The sequence below is a fragment of the Budorcas taxicolor genome, chromosome 7, assembly GCF_023091745.1.
Source record: "Budorcas taxicolor isolate Tak-1 chromosome 7, Takin1.1, whole genome shotgun sequence".
Taxonomy (NCBI): Eukaryota; Metazoa; Chordata; class Mammalia; order Artiodactyla; family Bovidae; genus Budorcas; species Budorcas taxicolor.
In genome coordinates this window covers 12,336,227-12,360,794 of record NC_068916.1, presented here as the reverse complement: position 1 = coordinate 12,360,794, position 24,568 = coordinate 12,336,227, and the positions used below count along the sequence as shown (strand labels likewise).

Genomic DNA, 24,568 nt, shown 5'->3' with positions numbered 1-24,568 from the left:
ATTTCAAGGACTCAAAAGCCCACTTGTGGCCAGTCGTGACCATATTGGACAGTGCAGGTCAGAGAGAGTTTGCTGAATGGTGGGCTGGGGACGGGCCAGAATGTACAGCTGGGAAACTAGAAATTCCTGGAAGGAAAAACCTAGAGTTTCCATATGGGGAGGGGCAGGGGGCAACAATTAGACCAATTAAGAGCCAGCTTGAGCGTTTCCTGCTCTGTACATCATTTCAGTGGAATGGGAACAGGCATGAGTTGGTTTAGTCAACAAGTTGTATATAGATTGAGCCACTGCTGTGTGTCCTGAGGTGTTCAGGGCTGGCCTTAAAGCAGAGCATCAGCTGGACAAACTACTGCCTCTTGGAGCTCGCCATGGAGCAGGGAGAGACAGAAGTTAAACAACTGCTGAAATGGTAAAGAAACGTAATGATGATGGAGAGAAGTGTGGCAAACGGGAAATGCAGGGTTCTCTGAGGACATGGAGCTGGCAGGGGCCACGGTGGGCGGAGACCATGGGCGCGGGTTGGGCTGGGGAACTGCAATGAGCACCACCGACTGCTTCAAGGTCAGAGATGTGGCCCTGACAAGTTGAATCAGAAAAAATAATCAGAAGTGGTCAGATTTAACATCTATTACTTTGAACTTTACGAGACTGTCATTTAGTGTATCAGAAATGATTGAAAATCAATAATTTCATATGATTCAACATAATATATGGAGAAGGAAATGACAACCCACTCCAGTATTCCTGTCTGAGAAATCCCATGGACAGAAGAGCCTGGCGGGCTACAGTCCATGGGGTCACAAAGAGTCGGACACGACTTAGTAACTAAACAACAACAACAATATATGAAGCAGAGAATGGATTGGGGGTACTTATCTTGGGGCTCAAGGATGGATTTGAATTTGGCTCTATTTCTAGAGAGGGTGTCCGCAGCCCCCATAAGCTCTACCAAGCGACCTGTGATCCCTCCATCCCGCAAAGCATCAAAACTTGACCTGGCGCCCACAGAGGCTGTTTCTCACGCCACACAGCCCAGAGGGAGGATGGGCTGAGAGGTTGCCCGGGGATCCCGCCGCTCTGTCTCGCTCCCGGGCCGAGCAGTGTTGATTGTCCCCTCGCGGCGCCCGGAAGCGACCCTCAGTAAACAAAGCCGTGTGTGGGCGCAGCCCCAGCAGCCCTGGGAGCGCTGTCCAGCCCGAGGGGGGCGGGGGAGGAATGTTGTGAATGAACCCAAGACCCGCCCCGAAACTCCGCTTAAGGCCGGCGCTGCGGGGTCTCCTCCCACTGTGATTGGTCTTTGGCTCTTCGTGATTGACAGCCCAGCTCGCTGAGCGTCCTGATTGAGTAGTCCCGAAAAGACGGGCAGTGCATGTAACGAATGAACAGAGGCGAGTTGGACACGGATCTGGCGGTGCAGCCAACGGCGGAGGAGAGCCTCGGAGGCCGAAAGGGGGGCCAATGGGGACGGGCGGCGGGGGCGGGACAACGGTGTAGGATAAAGCGGCGGCCGAGGCAGCTTCATTGTTGTGAAGCTTCTTAAAGGGGCCGCATCACCCTGCTGGCCCGGGGGTGGGTGCGGCGCAAGTCCCGGGGCGACCGAGCACAGACCAAGGTCAGGAAGGTGGGCAGGAGTCGTGGGAGCCGGCGAGGAGGAGCGGGCTTCGGGCAGAACCCCCTCAACAGGCCCCGCCCCGGCCCCGGCCCCGGCCGGGCCGGATGGACCCCCCAGCGGCCAAGCGGAGCCGGGGCTGCCCCGCAGGACCGGAGGAGCGCGACGCCGGGGCCGGGGCCGTGCGCTGCCGAGGCCGGCCCGAAGCTCTGCTGGATCTCAGCGCCAAGCGAGTAGCCGAGAGCTGGGCCTTTGAGCAGGTGAGCGAGAGGCGGGTTGGGGAGGAACCCACTCCTAGCCTCTTCCTAGACATATCTTTTCCTCCCCCTGCCCAGACCCCAGCCTCCGGACCTGTCCCCATCGAAGACACCTCCAGAGATCTCCAAAATCCTTAATTCTGCCCAAGACATCCCCTCATCCTCCCATTTCACTCCTTCCACCCCCATCCCTTCCTGGGACAACTCTGCTCTTCAGCCCACAAGACCCAGGAATACCTGAGTGCCCCAGATCCAATTCGGGACCCTTTTTCTCCTCCTGCCCCGTGGTCCTCTTACAACACCGCATACCTCTCTTGTCCCACCTTATCCTCATCCCCCGTTAGAGCACCCCATTCAATCCTCAATCCTCTCTCCAACTCTTACGACCGCCTCCACTTGGGAACAGACCAGATCTCAGGACCTAGAGACCTAACATTTCTGACCTACACCCCCTTAGAGGACTCTCCCATATATATAGATCCCAGGCCCAAGACACCCTTTTCTGTCTCCGATCCCTGCCTCCGGCCTCCACAACCCACTTATCCCATGGGGACACCTTCTTCCCTTGTCAATCCTTCACTCTGGCCCTAATACACAAGCCCCTGTCATTCTGGGACCACCTCCCACCTGGGGCTGCCCCTCCTGACTGGCTGCAGAGATTACTCCATTGTCAGAGTCCTCCCTCCCATTACTTCATGCCTACCCTCCCCTTTTCCCCACCCCTCACTCTCAACCATCTCAGTCCTTCCAGAGTTTGGCAGCAAGTGCGGGGCCAGTGTCTTGCTACCTGGACAGGTGCACCTGGAATCGTGCCCCTATGGTCTCTGGGGGCCCTGCCAGGATGGCCCCAGGGCAGAAGCTATTAGAGTCAACTTTCCCAGCCTCAGTGGAGTTGTGGCTAGGACCTGACCAAGCCTTCCTCAGCCCCGACAGGTTCTGTCCTCTCTTTGGCTTTGGGTGGCTTTCTTTGCTCCCTGGCCTCAAAAGAATTAGGGAGTCTGCCTCGACCAATGGGTCTGGGCCAAGTGTGGATGGGGCGGGCTCTGATTCATGGCCTGGAAAATCCCTCCTTAGTCATCTGCCAACTGTCCCCGAGGCCCCGGGCGAATCACTGGTCCTCCCACTTCCCTTTGAAATCCAGGACTGGGGACTCTGAAGGGTCCCTGCTCCTTCATTGTGTGTGAGACCCCCAGGACAATCTTAAAACCTTTTCCAGGGCTCCCATGTACCTGCCTCGGGCAAGTCTGGTCCTAGTAAAGGTCTTACCCCACAGAAGCAGCTCTTTGGCAGTTGGTCTCCTTCTTACTTTAAGGAAACAAGGGCACAGAGAGGTTGAGAAACTTGCCCAAGGACACCCAGCCAGTGAGTAGCAAGCCTGGACTGGAATGTAGGCTCAACCAGCTCAATTCATTGCCCAGAGCCCCCAGGGGTAGGCAGGACATTCGTTCTTTCCTGGGGACCCTTAGAAGCTGGAACAGAGAGCCTGTCTTGGAACCTGGAGCTCATCAGCTGTGGGATCCTGAACAAATGAATTCACCTTACTTCTGAGCTTAGAATCCCCAGGCGGCCAAAGTATTGGGTTGTTGCTGGTAGAATTAAGGGTATTTAATATACATAAAACATTTAGCACAATGTAGGCTAAGACTGTGTAGGCCTGATCACTTGTCTTCTGATCACTTTTCTTTCCTCCTGCCCTACCCCAACCCCGCAAGCCTGAGGGGTGAGACTACCTTCCATTAGGATCCTGGGACCTGACATTCAAGAGGGAAGTGACAGAAAGTTCTAGAATACTAACAATGGGCCAGGTGTTATTATAAGTACTATACATATTAACACATATGTAATACTCATGACACCCAGAAGGTGGGTGCTCTTAACATCTTCTTCTTACACTTGAGAAAAACTGAAGCTCAGAGAAGCAAAGTGACTTGTCCAAGGTCATGCTACTTGTTTGTGTCGTTATTTTGGGCTTATGTCAGGTCTTAACTGTGGCAAGTAGGATCTTCACTGTGGCATCTTTTGTTGTGGTGGGTGGGCTTAGTTGCCCCACAGCGTGTGGGATCCTAGTTCCTGGACCAGACCTTGAACCCACATCCCCTGCATTGGAAGGCAGATTCCCAGCCACTGGGCTGCCAGGGAAGTCCCCAGGGTCGTGGTACTTGTAAGCAGCAAAGTCGGGGTTCCAGCACCCGGGTCTCTAACACAGCAGCCCTTCCCACAGGTTGAGGAGCGATTCTCCCGTGTGCCGGAGCCAGTCCAGAAGCGCATCGTGTTCTGGTCATTTCCACGCAGCGAGCGGGAGATATGTATGTACTCATCACTGGGGTACCAGCCCCCAGAGGGCGAGCACGACGCCCGGGTGCCCTTCACCCGCGGGCTGCACCTGCTGCAGAGTGGGGCCGTAGATCGTGTGCTGCAAGTAGGTGAGTGCCTGTCCCTCCAGCCCTGCCAGGGAGGCCAAGGGTCCAGAGCATGTGTGGAGGAGCAGAGAGCTGGAAGATTCCAAAAGGCAGGCTTTGATGCCCAGAGAGGGTTGTACAGAATATTCTGTGCTCAGGATCAGGGATCTGCTCGACCTGAGTCAGCTTAGTGGAGGGGTGAAGGTAGAAGTATGAGACAGGGAGGAGGCAGTGGTTTTGAGGAGCGATTATAAACCGGAAGTGAGGGGAGGTTCCAGACCTCAGGCAGTGGGACCCAGGAGTCCTCTGGGACCAGGATTTAGAGCCAGAGATAAGAATGATCCTAGACCTCAGGCAGCGGGGTCCTTGGTAAGAGTTGGAGGCGAAGTTTTTTTTTTTTTTTTAAATATTTATTTATCTTTTGTTGGGGCATGTGGACTTCTCTCTGGCGGTGGCACACGAGCTTAATTGCCTCGAGGCAGGCGGGATCTTAGTTCGTCGACACCAGAGATCGAACCCATGTCCCATACACTGACTGGAAGGAGGATTTCTAACCACTGGACCAGGGAACTGGCGAAGTTTTAGAGCCAGTGGTGAGAGACAGACTTAGACCTCAGGCAGAGAGATTCAGGTGGAGGTTGGGTTCATAGGTTTAGGGATGGTGTTGGACCTAAGGCAACGAGGATTTGGTGGGGTCTGGGGTGAAAGTTCACCAGCTCAGGGAGATGATGAAGGATAGGGAAGCCTGGCGTGCTGCTGTCCGTGGGGTTGCAAAGAGTTGGACACGACTGAGCAACTGAACAAAGGGTGAAAGTTGAGGATCATCGGTAAGGAGTACTCTTAAACCCCAGACAGCAGGGTCCAGGTGAAGGGAGGGGTGGAAGTGTAGCTAGAGATGAAGGATGAATCTAGACCTCAGGGAGCAGGGCTCAGATGGGAACCGGTGGAGACTGAGCCAGAAGGCAGATGAGCCTTGGAATGCCACACTTCACATGGGGGCAGGTCACGTCATCTCCCGGCTGGAGGCAGGGACTCAGCCAAGATGACCCTCTCTGAACCATGTCAGCCTGGGGGCCCCCTTGCCTGGACATGACCCAGCCAGCCACAGGCTCGGCCACCTCCAACTGGTATGAGGAAGCTGCTGTGTCCCTGCGTGACACAGACGGGGCCGGCTGGAGCCTGAGCTGCCCAACCAGTCGGATGAGCCTGGCATCTGGGCTCCCCAGGGGCCAGGGAGGGGCAGGGGGTAATGGAGTGGCCTGGCCCTTAGCTGGCCCCCAGAATTCAACCCCTCACCCCCAAGATTCTTTGGTATCTTCTCAGGAAGTTCCAGGGTGCCTGGAGCCTGGGCAGTATCCATAATCATTCAAGGGCTTGTAATAATATTATTCAGAATTAGAATAAGAATAAGCATTTATTTAGCACTTACCATCTGCAAACAGTATTCTACATTAACCTATTTCATCCTCATTACAAACGCATGAGGAGGATGCCACCTCCACATTTATTCATTAATATTCCCATTTCACAGATGCAGACACTGAGGCCCAGCAAAGTTAGGTTACTTGTGCTAGGTTACTCAGCTGGAATTTGCACCTGGTCTTGCTGTACGTCGTTGTCAAGCACGACCCATCTCTGGGGTGACACAGCAGTGACAGCTTGGTTTTGGTCTTAGGGTTCCACTTGAGTGGAAACGTCCGGGAGCCAGGGGGCCCCGGGGAGCCCGAGCGGCTTTACCACGTCTCCATCAGCTTTGACCGCTGCAAGATCACATCTGTGAGCTGCGGCTGCGACAACCGTGATCTCTTCTACTGTGCCCACGTGGTGGCCCTGTCGCTGCACCGCATTCGGCACGCCCACCAGGTGGAGTTGAGACTGCCCATCTCTGAGACACTCTCCCAGATGAACCGGGACCAGCTGCAGAAGTTCGTGCAGTACCTCATCAGTGCCCACCACACCGAGGTGCTGCCCACCGCCCAGCGCTTGGCAGACGAGATCCTCCTCCTGGGCTCTGAGATCAACCTGGTGCATGGTAAGGGTGCCCCAAGGCCTGATGGGAGAGGTGAGGCCCCAGCTCAAAGCCACCTTGCTTGCTGTGTGGCAGGCGTGTGTCACAGCATCCAGAGACAGCCTTGATCTGGGAATGAGGGTGGAGCACCACCACCTGAGACCAAGCTCACACACCTAGGAGGTGGCAGAACCTGGATTTGATCTGGCGCTGGGTAGATGAATGGTCGGAAATCAGCCAATGGGAAGATCCAGCCCCAGGGGAGGGGTGTCCCAAGATCGCAGGAGCAGGTCTGGGATCATGGATGGGTGGAGGTCATGAGGAGTATGTGTGGACTTTAGTGGGTGTCAGAGGTGGGCTATGGTTAGGAGACAGACCCGGAGGTGTTATGAATTCTGGGGTGGTTTGGAGCTACGAGTGTTGCTTAACTATAATGGTGGGAGGATGGAGTAAGATGGAGAGTGAATAGATGGATGAGTAACAGGTGGAGGCATGAATGGATATTTGAGGGTAGTGATGGATGGCCGGAAGTTGTTCATGATGGAGTGCTGGCATGAACTGATGGTGTGGGAAAATGAATGGAATGAGTGGATGGGTGATTTACTGGGACAGTAGGTGAATGGGGAGTTGGTGGTACTTGGCAGTGGAGTTGGATGGGATGTGCTTTGATTGGGGAGTTTGAGGTAGTGGACAGATGGGGTTGGTGGAAGCTTGGAAGGACCAAGGGGTACATGGATTGGGGGTGAGTTGTTGGGTGCATGAATGTTGTTATATATAGACTGACCTGGTGGATGGATCAAGTATATAGGATGGATGGATGGACTAATGTATTGGTGGGTGTTTGGAGAGTTACAAACGAATGGATGGTTGGTGGGGAAAAAGATAGATGGAAAGTTAGGGTTAACTGGATGGATGGATAGCATGGTTGTGTGAGTCAGTAGATGAATAGGTCAGTAGTGTTTTGAGTGGTTGGTACGGATGAGTTGGAAAGACAAATAGGGTTGGGTAGGTGGATGGATGGATGGACGGACTGATGGGATGGGTATGTAGATCAGTGAACAGACGGGAGTTATGGGTAGGGGGGATGATGGACTAATGGGGTAGGTAGGTGTGCTAAGGGTTATGATGTGTGGATGGAAAGATGCATGGCATGACATGGGGGTGTGGATAGACTGGTGAGTGGTTTGAATGGATGGGTAGGTGATGCTTTGGGTAGGATGAGGATGGATGGGTGGGTGAGTGGGTTTTCAGGTGGGATGGATGGAATTTGGGGATGGGTTGGGTGATTTGGAGGACTGGTTGACATACTCCTTTCCCCAGCCCACACCTGTTTTCCCTCCCTTCCCGCAGGTGCCCCAGACCCCACGGCAGGCGCAGGCATCGAGGATGCCAACTGCTGGCACCTGGACGAGGAGCAGATCCAGGAGCAGGTGAAACAGCTGCTGTCCAATGGCGGCTACTACGGCGCCAGCCAGCAGCTGCGCTCCATGTTCTGCAAGGTGCTGCGTAGGCAAGCACGGGGGGCGGGGCTAGGCTCCGAGTCAGAGCCCCGCCCATTCTCACCACCAGGTCTTGGCACAGGTGCGAGAGATGCTGCGGATGCGTGACTCCAATGGGGCGCGCATGCTGATCCTCATGACTGAGCAGTTCCTGCAGGACCCGCGCCTGGCCCTGTGGCGGCAGCAGGGCGCCGGCATGACGGACAAGTGCCGCCAGCTGTGGGACGAGCTGGGTGAGTGCCAGACCCCAAAAGCGGAAGCACAGCGAGCACCTGGGCTCGACCACCCTGAATCCGCCCTCATTCAGTACCACTGCCAATATACAAGGGCTGTACCGAGCGCTGGGGCTACCACAGGCAACAAAAGAGATTAAATACCTGCCTTCAGGGCTTCCCTGACAGCTCAGTTGGTAAAGAATCCGCCTGCAATGCAGGAGACCCCGGTTTGATTCCTGGGTCTGCAAGAGCCGCTGGAGAAAGGATAGGCTACCCACTCCAGTATTCTGGCCTGGAGAATTCCATGGACTGTATAGTCCTCAGTCCATGAGGTCACAAAGAGCTGGACTCTGAACGACTGAGCGACTTTCATTTCTTCTTCTCAGAGAGCTGACACCTAGTAGGGCAGACAGAGAGAGAAAATCCCACAAGCCCATTAGGCCAGGGGTCAACACACGTTTTCCATAGGGCCAGATAGTTACTAGTTTTGGCTTTTTCAGGCTATTTGGGTTTTGTCCCAACTATTTGATTTTATCTGTTGTAGCAAAAAAGCAACCACAAACACATAACAAAGTAGGCATGGTAGCATTCCAATAAACTGTATTTATGGACACTATTTATTTATTTGAATTTCATATCATTTTCACAAATCACAAAATATTTTTATTTATTCCCCACCCCCTCCACCATTTAAAAATGTAAAAATGAATCTTAGCTCAAAGGCCATTCAAAACAGGTGGTGGGGGACTTTCCTGGTGGTCCAGTGGTTAAGACTTTGCACTTCCAAGGCAAGAGTACAGGTTTGATCCCTGGTTGGGGAACTAAGATCCCACATGCAGTGCAGCTCCAAAAAAAAAAAAAAAGGCAGGTTTTATTTTCTCCACGGGTGGTAGTTTGCTGACCCCTGTGATTGAGAGTGATAAGTGCTATAGAGAAAAAAAAATTGCAAGAGGAGTCTGGCAGCCAGGGTTGGAGTCCTGACTTCTGTCTTCCCAGCTGTGTGACTTTGAGCAAGTGACTTTACCTCTCTGAGCCATAAAGTGAAGAGAGGATGAATTGCAACCTCAGAGGCCCAAGGTGAGAGTTAGGCAGAGACCAGTGCCCAGCACACAGCAGGCACTCCGTAAGTGTGTGCTGCCCCTGCTGGCATGAGTGCTGAGCCTCCTCCATGCCCACATTGGCTACCCTCCCTCCCCAGGGTCCCTGTGGGTGTGCGTCATCTTGAGTCCCCACTGCAAACCAGAGGAGCGGACGAGCTGGCTCCAGCTGCTTAGCAAGTGGGACAAGCTGGATGTGTGCCCGCTGGAGGAGGGCAATTACTCTTTTGATGGGCCCAGCCTGCAGCCCACTGCAGCCCTCATCGCAGGTAGGAGTGGGGTCCCTGCCATTCCCCCCAACAAATCATCCCTATTGCCTGTAGCCTAGCCTCCCCATCATAGCGCTCTGGGGGAAAATGGAGGCAGGGCGGAGGGGACGAGCCCTTACCTGCCTCCTAGCCAGGAGACAGTGAATGTCCAGGGCAGGGGCAGCAGGCAGCCTGAGGGACAGTGATGTGAAATACTTAAGATACCTGTAGTTCTGGGCTGACTCAGTCTCCTCCTGGCCATGGAGGCAGAAATCGGGTGGGGGGAAGGGGAAACAGAAAGAAAAGGAAACAGGTATTGAGAAGAGAAAGACAAGTAAAGACAGGCAGGGAGGGAGGGAGAGAAATAGAAGAGAGAGAAGGAAATTGAGTATGGAGGGAGAAAGACGGACAGACCCAGCTGTTCATTTGTGGTGGCTCAAATAGTAAAGAATCCACTGCAAAGCAGAGACCTAGGTTCAATCCCTGGGTCAGAAAGATCCCCTGGAGAAGGGAATGGCTACCCACTCCAGTATTCCTGCCTGGAGAATTCCATGGACAGAGGAGCCTGGCGGGCTACAGTCCATGGGGTGGCAAAGAATCAGACACGACTTTTTCATGTCGGACACTTGCACTTTCATGAAGGACTGTGGTAGCTCCCCTGACACACACACAACTCTAAGTCTTCTGAAAAAATTGGGGGCAATGATGGCACACTTGTCACTGTATCTAGGCCAAGCTGGCACTTGGTGGGATAGAACTGTCCACTGCCTAACTGCTAGGGCCCCCCTCATGGGACCACATTTGGGCACCTCTCCCACAGGCCCAGAGGAGGAGGAGGAGGTGATGGCGATGGCTGCAGGTTCCCGCCACACCGTGTTTGGCCGCGCCCTGCAGGCTGGGTCACTGCATTGGAGTGATGACCATCTGCAGAGGATCCTGGCCAGTGACTCCTACAGCCCCAACCTCACAGGCAACGGGGGCAGTGACAAACCAAGCTTCGACCCCCAGGGCCGCCCGCTTTGGCTGGGCGAGCCCTTCCCCACTACCTGTGCTCGTGTGGACACCCTGAGGGCCCATGGATACCCCCGCCAGGCCCTGCGGCTGGCGAGTGCCATAGTCAACACCCTCCGGCTGCAGCAGCGACATCAGCTACAGATTTACAAGCAGCAGAAAAAAGGTGGGCACCAATCTTATCATCGTGTCCTGGGGTGAAGACACAAATGCCAACTGCTGGGGGCTGTGGCAACCTGGAGGGTCTGTGGGTACAACAGGAAAACAGACCACTCAAGGTGTGTTGAGCAGAAAGGAATTTAATACAGGGGACTGAGGGCTCACAGAACCAGTGAAAGGGCTGCCAGATTGAAAGTCAGGGAAGCCACTGCCTGGGTCCACAAACTTGAACTTCAGAAGCACAGAGTTCAGCTGCCTGTAGCCCTCACTGGGGGGAAAGTTCCCAAGAGACAGCCCAGAACCTGCTGGCAAAGCTTACATCTCTGCCCCAGACAGCCACCCACACACCTACTCACAGCTGCTGCAGAAGAGTAATGGGCTCATTTTCTCCCACCTTTCACACCTTACACAAAGGGGTCTGGGAAATGTAGTTTCTATGCATCCACCCACATGCCTTTCAAGAACATGGACCCAGCATGCCAGATCAGATTTTTCCAAGAGAGGCCAGAAATCTGGATTCTTTGATGTGTAATTTCCTGTTTTGTTTTTTTCCCCCAATATGGGCAACAAATTCAAAATTGTATTCCATGTTGTTTGACCCAAAAAAAAAACATGTTCACAGACTAGATATGGGGAGCAGGAGGGAGCCACCAGTTGCATACTCTGGGTGATGAGGTTGGGTTGATGGGTTAGTTACCAGGAAGTTGAACACAGGGTTTAATGAAGGAAAATGGGGCTTTGGTATCTGAGCAGAACTCTAAACTAGCCTGGAAGCATAGGGAAAGCCCCCACCCTTTCCCTGGACCAGAGGAGGTGAGAGCTAAGCTTAGATCCTAAGGGTGTACATGAGGTTCCCAGGAAAAAGAGAGGGAGCAACTATATTCCAGGCAGAAGAAACAGCATGGGCTGGAACCCAGAGGCAAGGGAGAGCTCAGCTTGTGTGAGATGAGAGGATGTGCTTCCAGATGGGGTGGGTGCGTGACAGTCACGGGGAAGCGTTCATATCCGTCCTTGAGAGTGCTGAAAGCTGGTTGAACCTGAGAGAAGTGAGGATTAAGGGTTATATGGAGAGGAATGAGACTGGTTGGATGTTTTAAAAGCACCCAGTTTAGCCACGCCTCAGCCTGGGTGTGGGACAGGAGGCCAGGGAGGTGAGCGCTACTGCAGAGCTCAAGGGGGCAGAGACGAAGGTGCTGGATGGGCGTCTGGAGGCTGGGCTCGGGGTTTGGGAAGAGGAAGCCCTCCTGGAGGGTTGGTAGAAGGGTGGGCTTTGAACCTTTTTTTCTACCTTCAGAGCTACTGCAGAAAGGTTCCACCTGCATCACCAACATGGAAGGATGGGTGGGCCATCCCCTGGACCCCATTGGCTGCCTCTGCAGGGCACTCTTGGAGGCCTGTCGTCTAGAGGAGGAGACCCTCACCATTTACCCAGGTATCCACACTGGGGACCCCTGGAGGAGGTGGGAGAATCACCCACCCCTTGGCCGTGCTCCTTTGCCTAGTATTCCTATTACTTGGCCATGCCCCTACACTTGGCCTGCCCTTTGGCCAGTACCAGGTGCCAAGAGGCTTAGCTTCTGTAAGTGAGGCCACCATAGGCCTACCTGCTGTTGGAAGGTGGGCGCTACCTCCTGCTGTGTGCAGAAACAGCTGGCTCTCCATAAATCTCCCCCACCACTACAGTATCCATGTTTAAGGTCAGGGACCACTAGAGTCCCAGGAAAACGGGTTCCTCCCCAGTAGCCTCGGTGCCCTTCTCCCACAGACTCGGGCCCTGAGAAGCGGAAGGTGGCCTACCAGCACGTCCCTGTGCCGGGGAGCCCTGGGGAGTCCTATTTGGCGATGGCGCTAGAGGTGGCCCTGCTGGGCCTGGGACAGCAGCGGGCCCTGCCCGACGGGTTGTATGCCCAGGACAAGGTGGTGCGCAATGAGGAGCAGCTGCTGGCCCTGCTGGAGGAAGTGGAGCTGGATGAGCGGTTGGTGCAGGTCCTGCGCAAGCAGGCGGGACAGCTGCTGGAAGGTAAGGCCACACTCCTAAGCCAGGTTGTTCCTGAAACGTAGGGTCCAGTCCACTGCAGTGGTCTGGTTGCTGCTGGGTTGGGAGACCCAGCCTCTACCTCCACCTCCGGTACTTATTGTCTTACCTTATTGGTCGGTCGCTAAGTTGCGTCCTACTCTTTGCGACCTCATGACTGCAGCACGCCGGGCTTCCTGGTTCTTCACTATCTCCCTGAGTTTGCTCAAACTCATGTCCATTGAGTCAGTGATAACCATCCCATCATTACATACCTTGGCAGTTCCCTAAACGGGAGGTCCTAATTTTGGCCCCGCCCCAGAAAGCCTGCCAGCCAATAACGGCTGCTATTGATGAGGCCCCCCCCCCCAACCCTATCCTTGTGAGGCCCCGCCCCTACCACTTAGGGAAGCTGGTTTGGCCGCGCCCGCAGAACAAGTGCAGCCCCGCCTTCACTCTGGCAACACCCTGCGGTTGAGTCCTACCCCTACCCAGGGGTCCCAAGGGTCTCTTTCCTTTGGATTTTCCAGTACTTGCCTTAGTTTCAGCCCTGCTTCCACACCCCAGGACCTCTCTAGCCTCAACCACTGTTATCTTGGGGCGGCCCATACCCCACTGGAATGTGAGGACCCCTGGGGAGAGGCGATTCACGCCCACACCTGGGGGTTGAGCTTGGGTTGCCCCTGCAGGGGGTCCTTTCAGTGGCTTTGGAGAAGTGCTGTTCCGGGAGAGCGTACCCATGCACACCTGTGCCCGCTACCTGTTTACCGCACTGCTGCCTCACGACCCAGACCTGGCCTACCGCCTGGCATTGCGAGCCATGAGGTGAGAAAATGCAGCGGGGGACTTCCCCAGGGGCGGGAGGGATTAGGGGATGGGAGGCTACCGGGAGCCCTATCCTTCCGCCTGCACGCACCACTTCGTTCATGCAGTCTCCTTCATGCTGGCATTCCAGGCCGCTCTGTGCTCTTGATGATTAAATATAAATATGTCATATTATTTTGAATTTGAGAAATCTCCACATGACACAGAATTCAGAGTCCTTTTCTAGGTAAGTTTATCCCAACCTACCCAAAGCTCTCTGGAGGCAAGCAGTGTTACCACTTTCTTATCTATACTACAAGAGTCCAGATTTCTACAAACTTGTAATCTGAAAATTAAAACTTGGTTCTCCTTTACACCCATGATACATCCTGTTGTTTAGTCGCTAAGTCATGTCCGACTCTTTTTGTGACCCCATGGACTGTAGCCCACCAGGCTCCTCTGTCCATGGGATTTCCCAGGCAAGAATACTGGAGTGGGTTGCCATTTCCTTCTCCAGGGGATCCTCCTGACCCAGGGATCAAATCTCAGTCTCATGCATTGGCAGGCAGATTCTTTACCACTGAGCCACCAGGGAAGCCCCATACCTCCAGTACCTATTCTTTTTTTTTTTTAATGTTAATAACCTATTGGTTTCTTACGATGGTTAATCTTTTTTTAATATTTATTTAGCTGCACTCAATCTTAGTTGCCGTCCTCAGGATCTTTAGTTGAGGCACGAGGGTTCCTTAGTTGCAACATGCAGGATCTTTTAGCTGCGGCGTGTGAATTCTTAGTTGCAGCAGGTGGGATCTAGTTCCCTGACCAGGGATGGAACCCAGGCCCCCTGCATTGGGAGCACAAAGTCTTAGCCACTGGATCACCGAAGAAGTCTCCTGTACCTATTCTTTGCACCTTGTTTTCACTGAACTTTTGCATCTTAAAGGCTCTATCCTGTCACATAACACATGAACCACTGTAGGGTGGTACCATGAAAAACCCAGTGTGAAACTGATAGATATTTAGATGTTGCAGTGAATGACCAGGTCACCCATTTCCCATGCGCACCAGCAGATCATAGAAGCAGAATAGTAAAAGGGCCCGTCCACAGTAAACCATGCCCAGCCAATTAAGTGAAATCCGCCTCCCACTCTCTGATCCTGTCCTCCAGAGATACCTATTAACCATCTGAGAGCTTCCCTGGCTTCTAATACAGGGGGATCGAGTTCAATCCCTGGTTGGGGAACTAGGATCCTATATGCCACATGGCCTGGCAAAAAAAAAAAAAAAAAGTTTGAGGTGCATTTTCCAGAATATTTGAAAAGAATAATCTGTTAAGAGCCATGATTTAGAGAACACTCTTTTATGTGTTAGACTTTTTTTCTAAACCAGTGCTAGCAAATTACAACCCACGGGCCACCTTTGGCCAGCTGCCTGCTTTTGTGCAGCCCCTGAGAATGGTTTGTGTATTTTTAGACGGTTGGGAAGAAATCAAAAAAAAAATTCTGTGACACATGAAAAATACGTGAAACCCAAATTTCAGTTTCTAGAAATAAAGTTTTATTGGCCCAGAGCACCACTCACTCGTTTGTGTATTGTCTGTGTCCGCTTTTACACAACAGTGACGGTTGTGACAGAGACCAAATGGCCTACAAAGCTGAAAATACTGGCTGTCCAACCCAGTGCAGAAGAAAAGGTGCCAACTTCTGATCTAAATCTGACTCATATTATCCCATATAATCTTCTAAACACCCCAGCGAAATAAGTATATTTACACCCATTTTACACATAGACAGGCTGAAGGTGTGCCCCAAGTCATGTAGCAAAGTCATTAATTTATTTTTTAAATTTTTATTTATTTATTTAATTTTTGGCGGTGCTAGGTCTTCATCGCTTCCCACGGGCTTTCTCTAGTTGCAGAGAGTGGGGCCTACTCTTTGTGGCGCTGCTCAGACTTCTCACTGCAGTGACTTCTTTTTCACGGAGCAGGGGCTCTCTAGTGCTCAGGCTTCGGTAGCTGTGGGCTTAGCTACTTGGTGGCACATGTGGGATCTTCACGGGCCAGGGATTGAACCCGTGTCTCCTGCATTGGCAGGTGGATTATTAGCCACTAGACCACCAGGGAAGTCAGCAAAGTCATTTTAGATATTTGGAACCAGAATAGTCTTGACTCCTTTTGCATGCTTTGATTACATTTAACAGCTTTGTAGAACTTTCTTAACACAAAATGCATGTAAACAGTGAGCTGAGGATCAAAATATCTTACGGGGGCCCCCCATTGAGTCATTCAGCAAACATGTGTTGTATGCCTGTTGTATATGGCAGGCATTGTTCTGGTGCTGGAGATGCAGTGGTGACCCAAATGGTCAAAAATTCCTGCCCTCATGGAGCTGACATTGTAGTGAGGGAAAGACAGTAAGCACATTTATAGATAAACTATGTTGTATGGCAGATGGTGACTTGCAAGAAAGGGGTAGAAGGGGTTGGGAGGGGAAGTTGCACTCTCCCATGTGTTGGGCATGTCAGGAAAGAGCTCACTGAAAGTATTTTTAAAATAATTGTATTTATTGATTTATTTTTGGCTGTGCTGGGTCTTCATTGCTGCACAGGCTTTTCTCTAGTTGCTGTATGTGGGCCTCTCGTTGCAGCAGCTTCTCTTGTTGTAGAGCACAGGCGTTAGGCACGCTGGCTTCAGTAGTGGTGGCACGAAAGCTCAGTAGTTGCCGCTCGCAGACTCTAGAACACAGGCGCAGTGGTAACAGCACACGAGCTTAGTTGCTCTGCACCATGTGGAATCTTCCTTGACCAGAAATCGAGCCCATGTTCCCTTCGTTGGCAGGTGGATTCTTATCCACTGCACCACCAGGGAAGCCCTGATGAGAGTGGTTTTCTTTTTTTTGTGAGAGTGTTTTTAACAGTGGGTCAAAACTATGGTCTCTGACAAGATCAGAATATGAGCAGGGGTTGCAGACCCTTCATCTCAGGTGGTCGGGTCTCCTAATCTTGGTGAGTTTCTCCAGCCCCTTTAATCTTGCCTCAGGTGGTGTCTTGGCTGTTCCTCCCTTGATTAGCAACTGTTGGAATCCATCCTTTGGAACACAAGGAAGTTCCTGGAGACTGGAGTCTTTACTTCAAGAAATGCCAGACAGAAAGGCCTCTGTGCCTGGGATTCCCACAGGGCCCTGCTCAGTTTCAACTGCAGTGAACATCTTTGTCTTCTTAATTTTTACTGGAGTATAGTTGATGTACAATGTTGTGTTACTTTCAGGTGTACAGCAAAGTGAATTAATTATACATATACCTATGTGTGGGGCTTCCCAGGTGCCACTAGTGGTGGACGCCCACCTGCCAGTGCAGGAGACATAAGAGACATGTTTCAATCCCTGGGTCAGGAAGATCCCCTGGAGGAGAGCATGGCAAACCACTCCAGTATTCTTGCCTGGAGAATCCTACAGACCAGAGGAGCCTGGAGGGGTACAGTCATTGGGGTTGCAAAGAGTTGGAGGTGACTGAAGCAACTTAGCAGCAAGAGCAGCATACCTATGTGTCTGTGTGTTAAGTCACGTCAGTCGTGTCTGACTCTGTGACCCCATGGACTGTAGCCTGCTAGGCTCCTCTGTCCATGGGATTCTCCAGGCAAGAATACTGGAGTGGGTTGCCATGCCTTCCTCCAAGGGATCTTCCCGACCCAGGGATTGAACCCAGGTCTCGTGTCTCCTGCATTGGCAGGCAGGTTCTTTATCACTAGCCCCACGTGGGAAGCCCCATGTATTTTGTACATGCAGTAAACATCTTCAACACACATCTTCTGTCTTCCTGGGTGCCCAGGGTTTTGCTAACTCTGGAGGGTAGGTTCTGGCTGAGGCAAGAGGCGTCTCCTAGAGAGGATGGAGAGTCCAGCCTTGTCTCACAGCAGGCTTGCTTCTCTTCTCACCCCAGGCTGCCCGTCCTGGAGACAGCGTTTCCAGCTGGAGAACCTCCCAGCAACCCGCTGGACTCCATCATGAGCAACCGCTTTCCCCGCTGGTTCATCCTCGGCCACCTGGAGACCCGCCAGTGTGAGCTGGCCTCTGCCATGCTGACCGCTGCCAAAGGTGAGGACCATGGCTGCCCCCACCCCTGTCCCCCTGCCCTTTACATTACTCCCCTCCCTCCTTAGCCTCATTCCATTCCTCTCGCTTACTTTTACTTATCCCACAGTTTTCCTTGGGGCTTCCCAGATGTTGCTAGTGATAAAGAACCTGTCTGCCAGTGCCGGAGACATAAGAGATGTGGGTTCAACCCCTGGGTTGGGAAGATCCCCTGGAGGAGAGCATGGCAACCCACTCTAGTACTCTTGCCTGGAGAATCCCATGGACGGAGCAGCCTGGAGAGCTACAGTCCATGGTTACAAAGAGTCGAACGCGACTTAGCGTGCACCTCCGCAGTTTTCCTTGAGCACATTATTTTTTTCTTTTGACCTGTGGGATCTTAGTTCCCCGACCAGGGATCAAACCCACACCCCCTGCCGAGGAAGTGTGGATTCTTAATCACTGGACCAACAGGGAAGTCCCTTCTTGAGCACCTTTTGTATATACCAGGCACTGTCCCAGATGCTGAGCCCCAGTAGCAAACAAAACTGTCCCAAATCCCATGCTCTGTGGTGTTATTCCTAGGGAGGGCAGACAGACAATAAATAAGGTAAAGAAGACAGTTATGCTGTGGGAGGTAATAAGTGCTATGAAGAGGCATAGAGCAAGTTGACATTTAAGCCACAATGTCAAGGTGAAGGTGGAGGAATGCCAGTACCTGGTGTCTTAGCTCAGCTGCCGTAACAAACTACCACAGATGCGGTGGTTTAAACAACAGAAAGTTATTTTCTTACAGTTCTGGAGGCTGGAAGTTCAAGATCAGGGAGCCAGGACAGTCAGCTCCTGGTGAGGGCTCTCTTCCTGGCCTACAGACGACTGCCTTCTCACTGTCCTCACATGACAGAGAAAGAGAGATCTCTGGTTTCTCCTGTCCGTATAAGGACTCTGATCTCATCCAGGGGGCACTAGCCTCATGACTTCATCTAAACCAAATTACCTCCCAAAGGTCTGCCTCTAAATACAATCACTCTAGAGAGTTAGGGCTTCACTGTATGAATTTGGGGAGGCACAGTTCAGTCCACAGCATCTGGGAAGAGTATTCCAGGCAGAAGGAACAGCCAGCACAGAGTGCCTGGTTATATTTAAGAAGCAGAGAGGAAGCTGGTGTGGCTGGAGCTGAGTAACAGAATCGTAGGATTTAGGTGGACAATAAACAGTAATAAAAGTTGACATATGTGCATGTGTTTGCATGCTCAGTTGATCAATCATGTTAGACTCTTTGTGACCCCATGGACTAGCCCTCCAGGCTCCTCTGTCCATGGGATTATCCCAGCAACAATACTGGAGTGGGTTGCCATTTCCTCCTCCAAGGGATTTTCCTGACCCGTGGACTGAACCCGTGTCCCCTGCAGCTCCAGCATTGGCGGGTGGATTCTTTACCACTGAGCCACCTGGAAGCCAGTCGCATATTAAGGCCTTGCCATATTAAGGCCTTTACAAGTATGGGCTCACCGCAGCCCTGTGTGACATGTACCAAGATATTAGTATTATCCATTGTACAAATGGGGCAGCCAAGGCATGGAGAGGTGAAGTGAGTTGCTCAAGAGCACACAGCTTGTGTGAGTTGAACCCTGGCATCTGGCATCTGCTGGGTCCAGAATTGGTGCCCTTGACAGTTAGGGGTCCAGCGGCTTCCTCCCACAGAAAGGGAAGGGGCAGAGGAGAGATAAAGGGGAGTGCCAAGAGTGGTCTAGGTCTTCATAGAACCATCGCCAGGTGATCACCATCCACATTCACACGTTTGGACGTGTGTGGAAGAAGTTGTGTGAGCAGGTCCGGCAGCATCTGGCTGGTGCGGGGTATGCCCATAATATCTTCTGTCCCTCTCCCAACTCTAGGAGACCCCAAGTGGCTGCACGCAGTATTGGGCTCCATCCAGCAGAACATCCACTCTCCAGCCTTGCTTTTCAAGCTGGCGCAGGATGCCTGCAAGACTGCCACCCCGGCCAGCGCCCCGCCGGACACCACGCTGTTGGGCATTGCGCTGGAGCTGGGCCTTCAGGTGAGAGCCACGGGAGCGAGCATGGGGGCGAGGCCAGGTGGGCCTGAGGGTGGGGCAAGGGCCCACTTGGGGGTGGGGCCTGAGGGCAAGGTTTTTCTGGAGGCAGGACCTGAGGGTAAGCTTCCCATCCTTTAGGGGCGGGGCCTGGGTGTGAATGGCATCTCTGGGCGGGGCTACAGAGGAACGGCCTGGGAGAGGAGTCCTGAGAGTGAGGGCCTGAAGTCACCAGTGAGGGTGGGGCCTATGAATACTCAGTTGCAGACCCTGAAGATGAGAATCTACTTCTGGAGGTGTGGCTGAGGACACGGAAGGGGATCACGGAGCATGCAGGTGGCCACAAGAGGGAGCAGAACCTACATGTGTTGGCCTGGGGTTGATGTGCCATAAGGACCATGAGTGGGCGGGGCTGAAACGGACGAGCCTCCCTACTAGAAGCTTTCTTTGGGAAAGGGCCTGCAGGGGACTGCAGCGAGAAGGAGGCCTCACTACTGAGGGACGGTGCTTAGGGAAGGTTCTGCGAGTGAAGAGCCACCTCTGGGGGTGGGGTCTGTGGTTGAAAATCGTGGAGGTAGGACCTGCAGGTGAGTGTCCAGGTCCTCCCTCAGGGACCCGGACGAGGGACAGCGCTATAATGGCAAGGCAGAGGCAAGGGCGCAGCTTGAGGGCATAGACAAGTATGGGGCTCATGGGGGCAAGGTCTCAGTGGCAAAAGTAAAATAAGAGAATAAGGTACAGATTCAGGTGACATCTTCCCAAGTGTAGAACTGGCCAGCAAAGGGCAGACAAGTGGCAGAATTGGCCTCTGAACAACGCCATGAAGGGGGTGGAGCTCTTGTGGGGGAATGTGGGGGTTGAGATAAGGGCGGTGTTTTGGGGGGGTTTTTTGGCTGTGTCAGGTCTTAGTCATAGGACACAGGATCTTCGATCTTTGTTGCTCCATGCAGGATCTTTAGTTGCAGCAGGCAGGATTTTTTTTTTTTTTTTTAGTTGCAGCATGTGAGATCTAGTTTCCGGACCAGGGATCGAACCTGGGCCCTGTGCATTGGGAGCATGGAGTCTTAGCCACTGGACCATCAGGGAAGTCCCCAAGGGTGGTGCTTCAGGGTGGTGACCCTACTAATTAGGAGCTTCCAGGCAGGACCTGGGCTTGGGGCCTCAGGAGAAAGGCCAGCAAGGATGGTGCTTATTGGGGGTGGGACCTGAAGAAGGTGGGAGCTGTAATGGCAGGTGCTTTGTATGGGGCCTCAGGAGGAAATCTGACAGGAAGCACAGAAGTTTCCAGAGAAAAGTGTCAGGTTGGTTAGTTGTCCCAGATAGGATCCACGGGACCTTAGAATAACACTAACAGTAATGGCTGGTGTCAGCTGAGCACGTTGAAACAGTAGGCACTGTACAAAAAGCTTTACTTACTACACACTTTAGCTTGATTCTCACAACTAGGTGAGGTAGATACTATTTTTATCTCCATTTTACAGATGAGGAAGCTGAGGTCCAGACAGGTGAAGCCCCTCGCCCACACTGTATGGCTTTGATTCAGTCCTTAACTTCTGAGTTTCCTGGGGCCCCTCAGAATCTTCCACCCCTCTCGTAGGCCTCCCTTGGGTGACCCCCTTCTCTCCCTATGTCCCGTGCTGCAGGTGATGCGGATGACCCTGAATACCATGACCTGGCGTCGGAGGGAGATGGTGCGCTGGCTGGTCAGCTGTGCCACAGAAATCGGTGAGAGCCCCCAAGGGGACTCACAACTCACCTCCATGCAGAACCAGGAAGGCAGGAGGGAGAAGCAGAGCCATTTCCTGGACCCCAGCCCCTGCTCTGGGCTGGGCCAGGAGGAAATGATGGGCATGGGGGAGGGCAGGGTGTGTCTAGCTGAGCCTGGAGGCTGGCCAGGCTAAAGAGGCTTGGAGAACGGACAATCCCTCCAATGCTTAGCACCCACCTTCCCAGTTCCTACCCAGCCCAACTGCCCTCTGCTCCCTTAGAAAAGTAAAGTGAAGTTTCTGTCAAGCCTGGAGTGGAGGTAGAGGGGATACAGCTTTATTCTTGCCTGGTGGGAACTGTAGGTCAGGGTAAACTTGTACACATAGGTACACCCATGCACAGATAAATCCCTAGAAAAGCCATGCACACAGGGTAAACCCATTCACGCAGGGTAAACCCATGCATGCACGGTAAATCCATGCACGCACGGTAAACCCATGCACGCAGGGTAAACCCATGCACAGGTGAATCCCTGCCCCGTGCCCAGCCGGTGTCACCCTCTCGTTTCCCGTAGGCCCGCAAGCCCTGATGAACATCATGCAGAACTGGTACTCCTTATTCACCCCGGTGGAGGCGGCCACCATCGTGGCCGTAACGGGCACCACCCATGCCACGCTGTTGCGGCTGCAGCTGGATGCAGCCCAGCGGGAGGAGCTCTGGGCCTGTGCACGCACCCTGGCCTTGCAGTGCGCCATGAAAGACCCGCAGAACTGCGCCCTGCCCGCCCTCACCCTGTGCGAGAAGAACCAGGCGGCCTTCGAGGCGGCCTACCAGATTGTGCTGGATGCAGCCGCAGGCGGCCTGGGCCACGCCCACCTGTTCACCGTGGCGCGCTACATGGAGCACCGCGGCCTGCCGCTGCGGGCCTACAAGCTGGCAACGCTGGCCCTGGCGCAGCTCAGCATCGCCTTCAACCAGGACAGCCACCCGGCAGTCAATGATGTGCTCTGGGCCTGCTCGCTCAGCCACTCGCTGGGCCGGCACGAGCTCTCGGCCATCGTCCCCCTCATCATCCGCAGCATCCACTGCGCCCCCATGCTCTCCGACATCCTGCGCCGCTGGACCCTCTCGGCGCCTGGCCTGGGGCCCCTTGGGGCTCGCCGGGCTGCCAAGCCTCTGGGTGCCGACCGGGCACCGCTGTGCCAGCTGCTGGACGCGGCCGTGGCAGCCTACATCACCACCAGCCACTCGCGCCTGACGCACATCAGCCCGCGTCACTACAGCGACTTCATCGAGTTCTTGGGCAAAGCTCGTGAGACTTTCCTGCTGGCGCCCGATGGACACCTGCAATTCGCGCAGTTCCTGGAGAACCTCAAACAGACCTACAAGGGCAAGAAGAAGCTCATGCTCCTGGTACGGGAGCGTTTCGGCTGAGGGTCAAGATGCAGACGGTGGGGGCATCCTCCCTTCGCCCCTGCCCCTGTGGCACCCGCTCTCTATCAGGGGCGTCGCCGCTGAAGGCCCGTGTGGCGTTTCAGTATTAAGTCAGGGAAGGAGCCTAGCTGAAGCTGGGTGGTCTTGCCTGCCCTCCCCCACCCCCCAAGCCCAAAAGGAGGTGGGAGGCAGGAGGTGGCATCCTGCCACGTGCGTGCCTAGGAGCATGCAAGCGAGTGTGCAAGACACAAGGATCAGAAGCCATACCAGCACCCAGAGGCCTGGAAGGGGGTGTGTGCTTGTGCAGCTGGTATGACCCCATTGTGAGCACCCAGAAGCAATAGTCAAGCTCTCCCTTCCCAAAGCTACAGCTCTGTCTGGAGCTGTAGGGGCAGCGGGGAGTGCTGGGAAGCAAGACTCTCCAGACACTGGTTTTCGAAGTCAAAGTAGCAGACAGACCCTCCCTGTGCCCAACTCTAGGTGGATGGAGGGCTTGTGTTAGGGCATCTAAACTTTTGTAATACCCCCTCACCCTCCACCCCCTCCTCAGGGGCCCCACTGGCAGCCCTATACCCTCTCCAGGCTGCCCAGCGGGAACCAATGGTTCGCCCCCACTGAAGGATTTGAAGAGGCTTCAGGCCTCGGCCACATACCTCACCCCCTCATCCTGCCAGGACTCTCTTGGGTGCCAGGGTCCCAGGGTAGGCTGGGGGAATCATTATTGCCCCTCCCCCTACCTACTAGTCACTGGACTTAAACTCAGGAACCGAGCCAGACTCACACTGTCCTCCAAACCTGGTGTGGGGGAAGACAAGCACAGGCAAGCCAGAGACACCCCCAGTCTAGAAAGGGGCCAACATCTTAGCATTTTCTGGCTGGCTGTGTGTCTCTCCTTTTCTCCTCCTCTGCCTGATCTGTCCTTCATCTTATTCCGTCTTCCCATATTTCCATCTAGCCTGTCTTTCTATTTGCATTCCCAGTTGGTGTCTGTTTGGCCTCCCTCCCCCCAGCTTGGCCTAGGGAGAAGAAAGTGTCCCACTCCCAATCACCTGCCTCTGTCTTTTCTCCTCTTGTAATTAAGGACAAAGATCACCGAATTTTGTAACTTTTTTTTCTATTTATTGAACCACATATTGTATTTACTTTTTTTTTTTTAAGATTGAACACAGCTTGTTCTTTTAAATTTTAGTTTGAGACTAAAGTGTGTGCTTCTCCCCCAGTGCGGCCCCTGCCCGGGCACCCTTTTCCCCCCGTAGAAAATCTCCAGCCTCTTCTCTGGGAATAGCTTCAAGCGACGGGTGCAATGGGAGCCACTGTCGGCTGCATCCAGTGCTAAGAATATGGATGATAGTAGACAGGGATGGAGAGCTCACTGTGAGCAAGCCTAGTGTTTATATCTGTGCTTTATACCTGTCATCTGTTACGACACCTATCTGAGGAGAAAGCCGAGGCTCCAAAGTTTAAGGAAAGGGCGTGGAATTTTAGAAAGTGACAGCTCTAGATTTAGTACCTTGCTGGGCCCGGGACACTGCTCACCCCAAGCCGCTTGGTCCATGCAGTGCTGAGAATGGCCACTAGAGGGTGCCCTGGCTCCAGACACTCGCTGTTGAGGTTCCCTGTGTGCGTTCTCGGTTGCTCAGTCCTGTCTGACTCTGCGACCCCATGGACTGTAGCCGTCAGGGCTCCTCTGTCCATGAGACTTCCTGGCAAGAATACTGGAGTGGGTTGCCAGTTCTTACTCTAGAGGATTTTTCCTCAACTAGGATCGAACCCAAGTCTCCTGCGTCTCCTGCATTGGCAGGTGGATTCTTTACCACCAGGGAAGCCTCGCTATCGGGGTTATTTGTAAGCTTCTAAGCACGTGGCAGGGGTGGGAGGGTTCCTGTCAGGTGCTGGGTGCAGCTGGGTGGGGAAGACACAGCCCCCAAAAGCGGGAACGCGGTTTAGACTAGGCCTTGGTGGGCGAGGTTCTTGCCGAGATGAC

General features: G+C 53.5%; 1 protein-coding gene across 1 annotated transcript; it reads left to right on the top strand.

The window, feature by feature from the left end:
• The first annotated feature begins 1,716 nt into the window (after positions 1 to 1,716).
• On the top strand, positions 1,717 to 23,743 carry ZSWIM4 (zinc finger SWIM-type containing 4). The gene is made up of 14 exons (XM_052643352.1): positions 1,717 to 1,869; positions 4,088 to 4,289; positions 5,941 to 6,297; positions 7,624 to 7,772; positions 7,855 to 8,005; positions 9,186 to 9,353; positions 10,153 to 10,509; positions 11,797 to 11,934; positions 12,268 to 12,522; positions 13,206 to 13,341; positions 17,257 to 17,411; positions 19,286 to 19,449; positions 21,087 to 21,168; positions 21,725 to 23,743. Exons 1-14 carry the CDS (start codon positions 1,717 to 1,719, stop codon positions 22,582 to 22,584), a joined length of 3,327 nt encoding a protein of 1,108 aa, XP_052499312.1. The 3' UTR covers positions 22,585 to 23,743.
• The last annotated feature ends 825 nt before the right edge of the window (positions 23,744 to 24,568 follow it).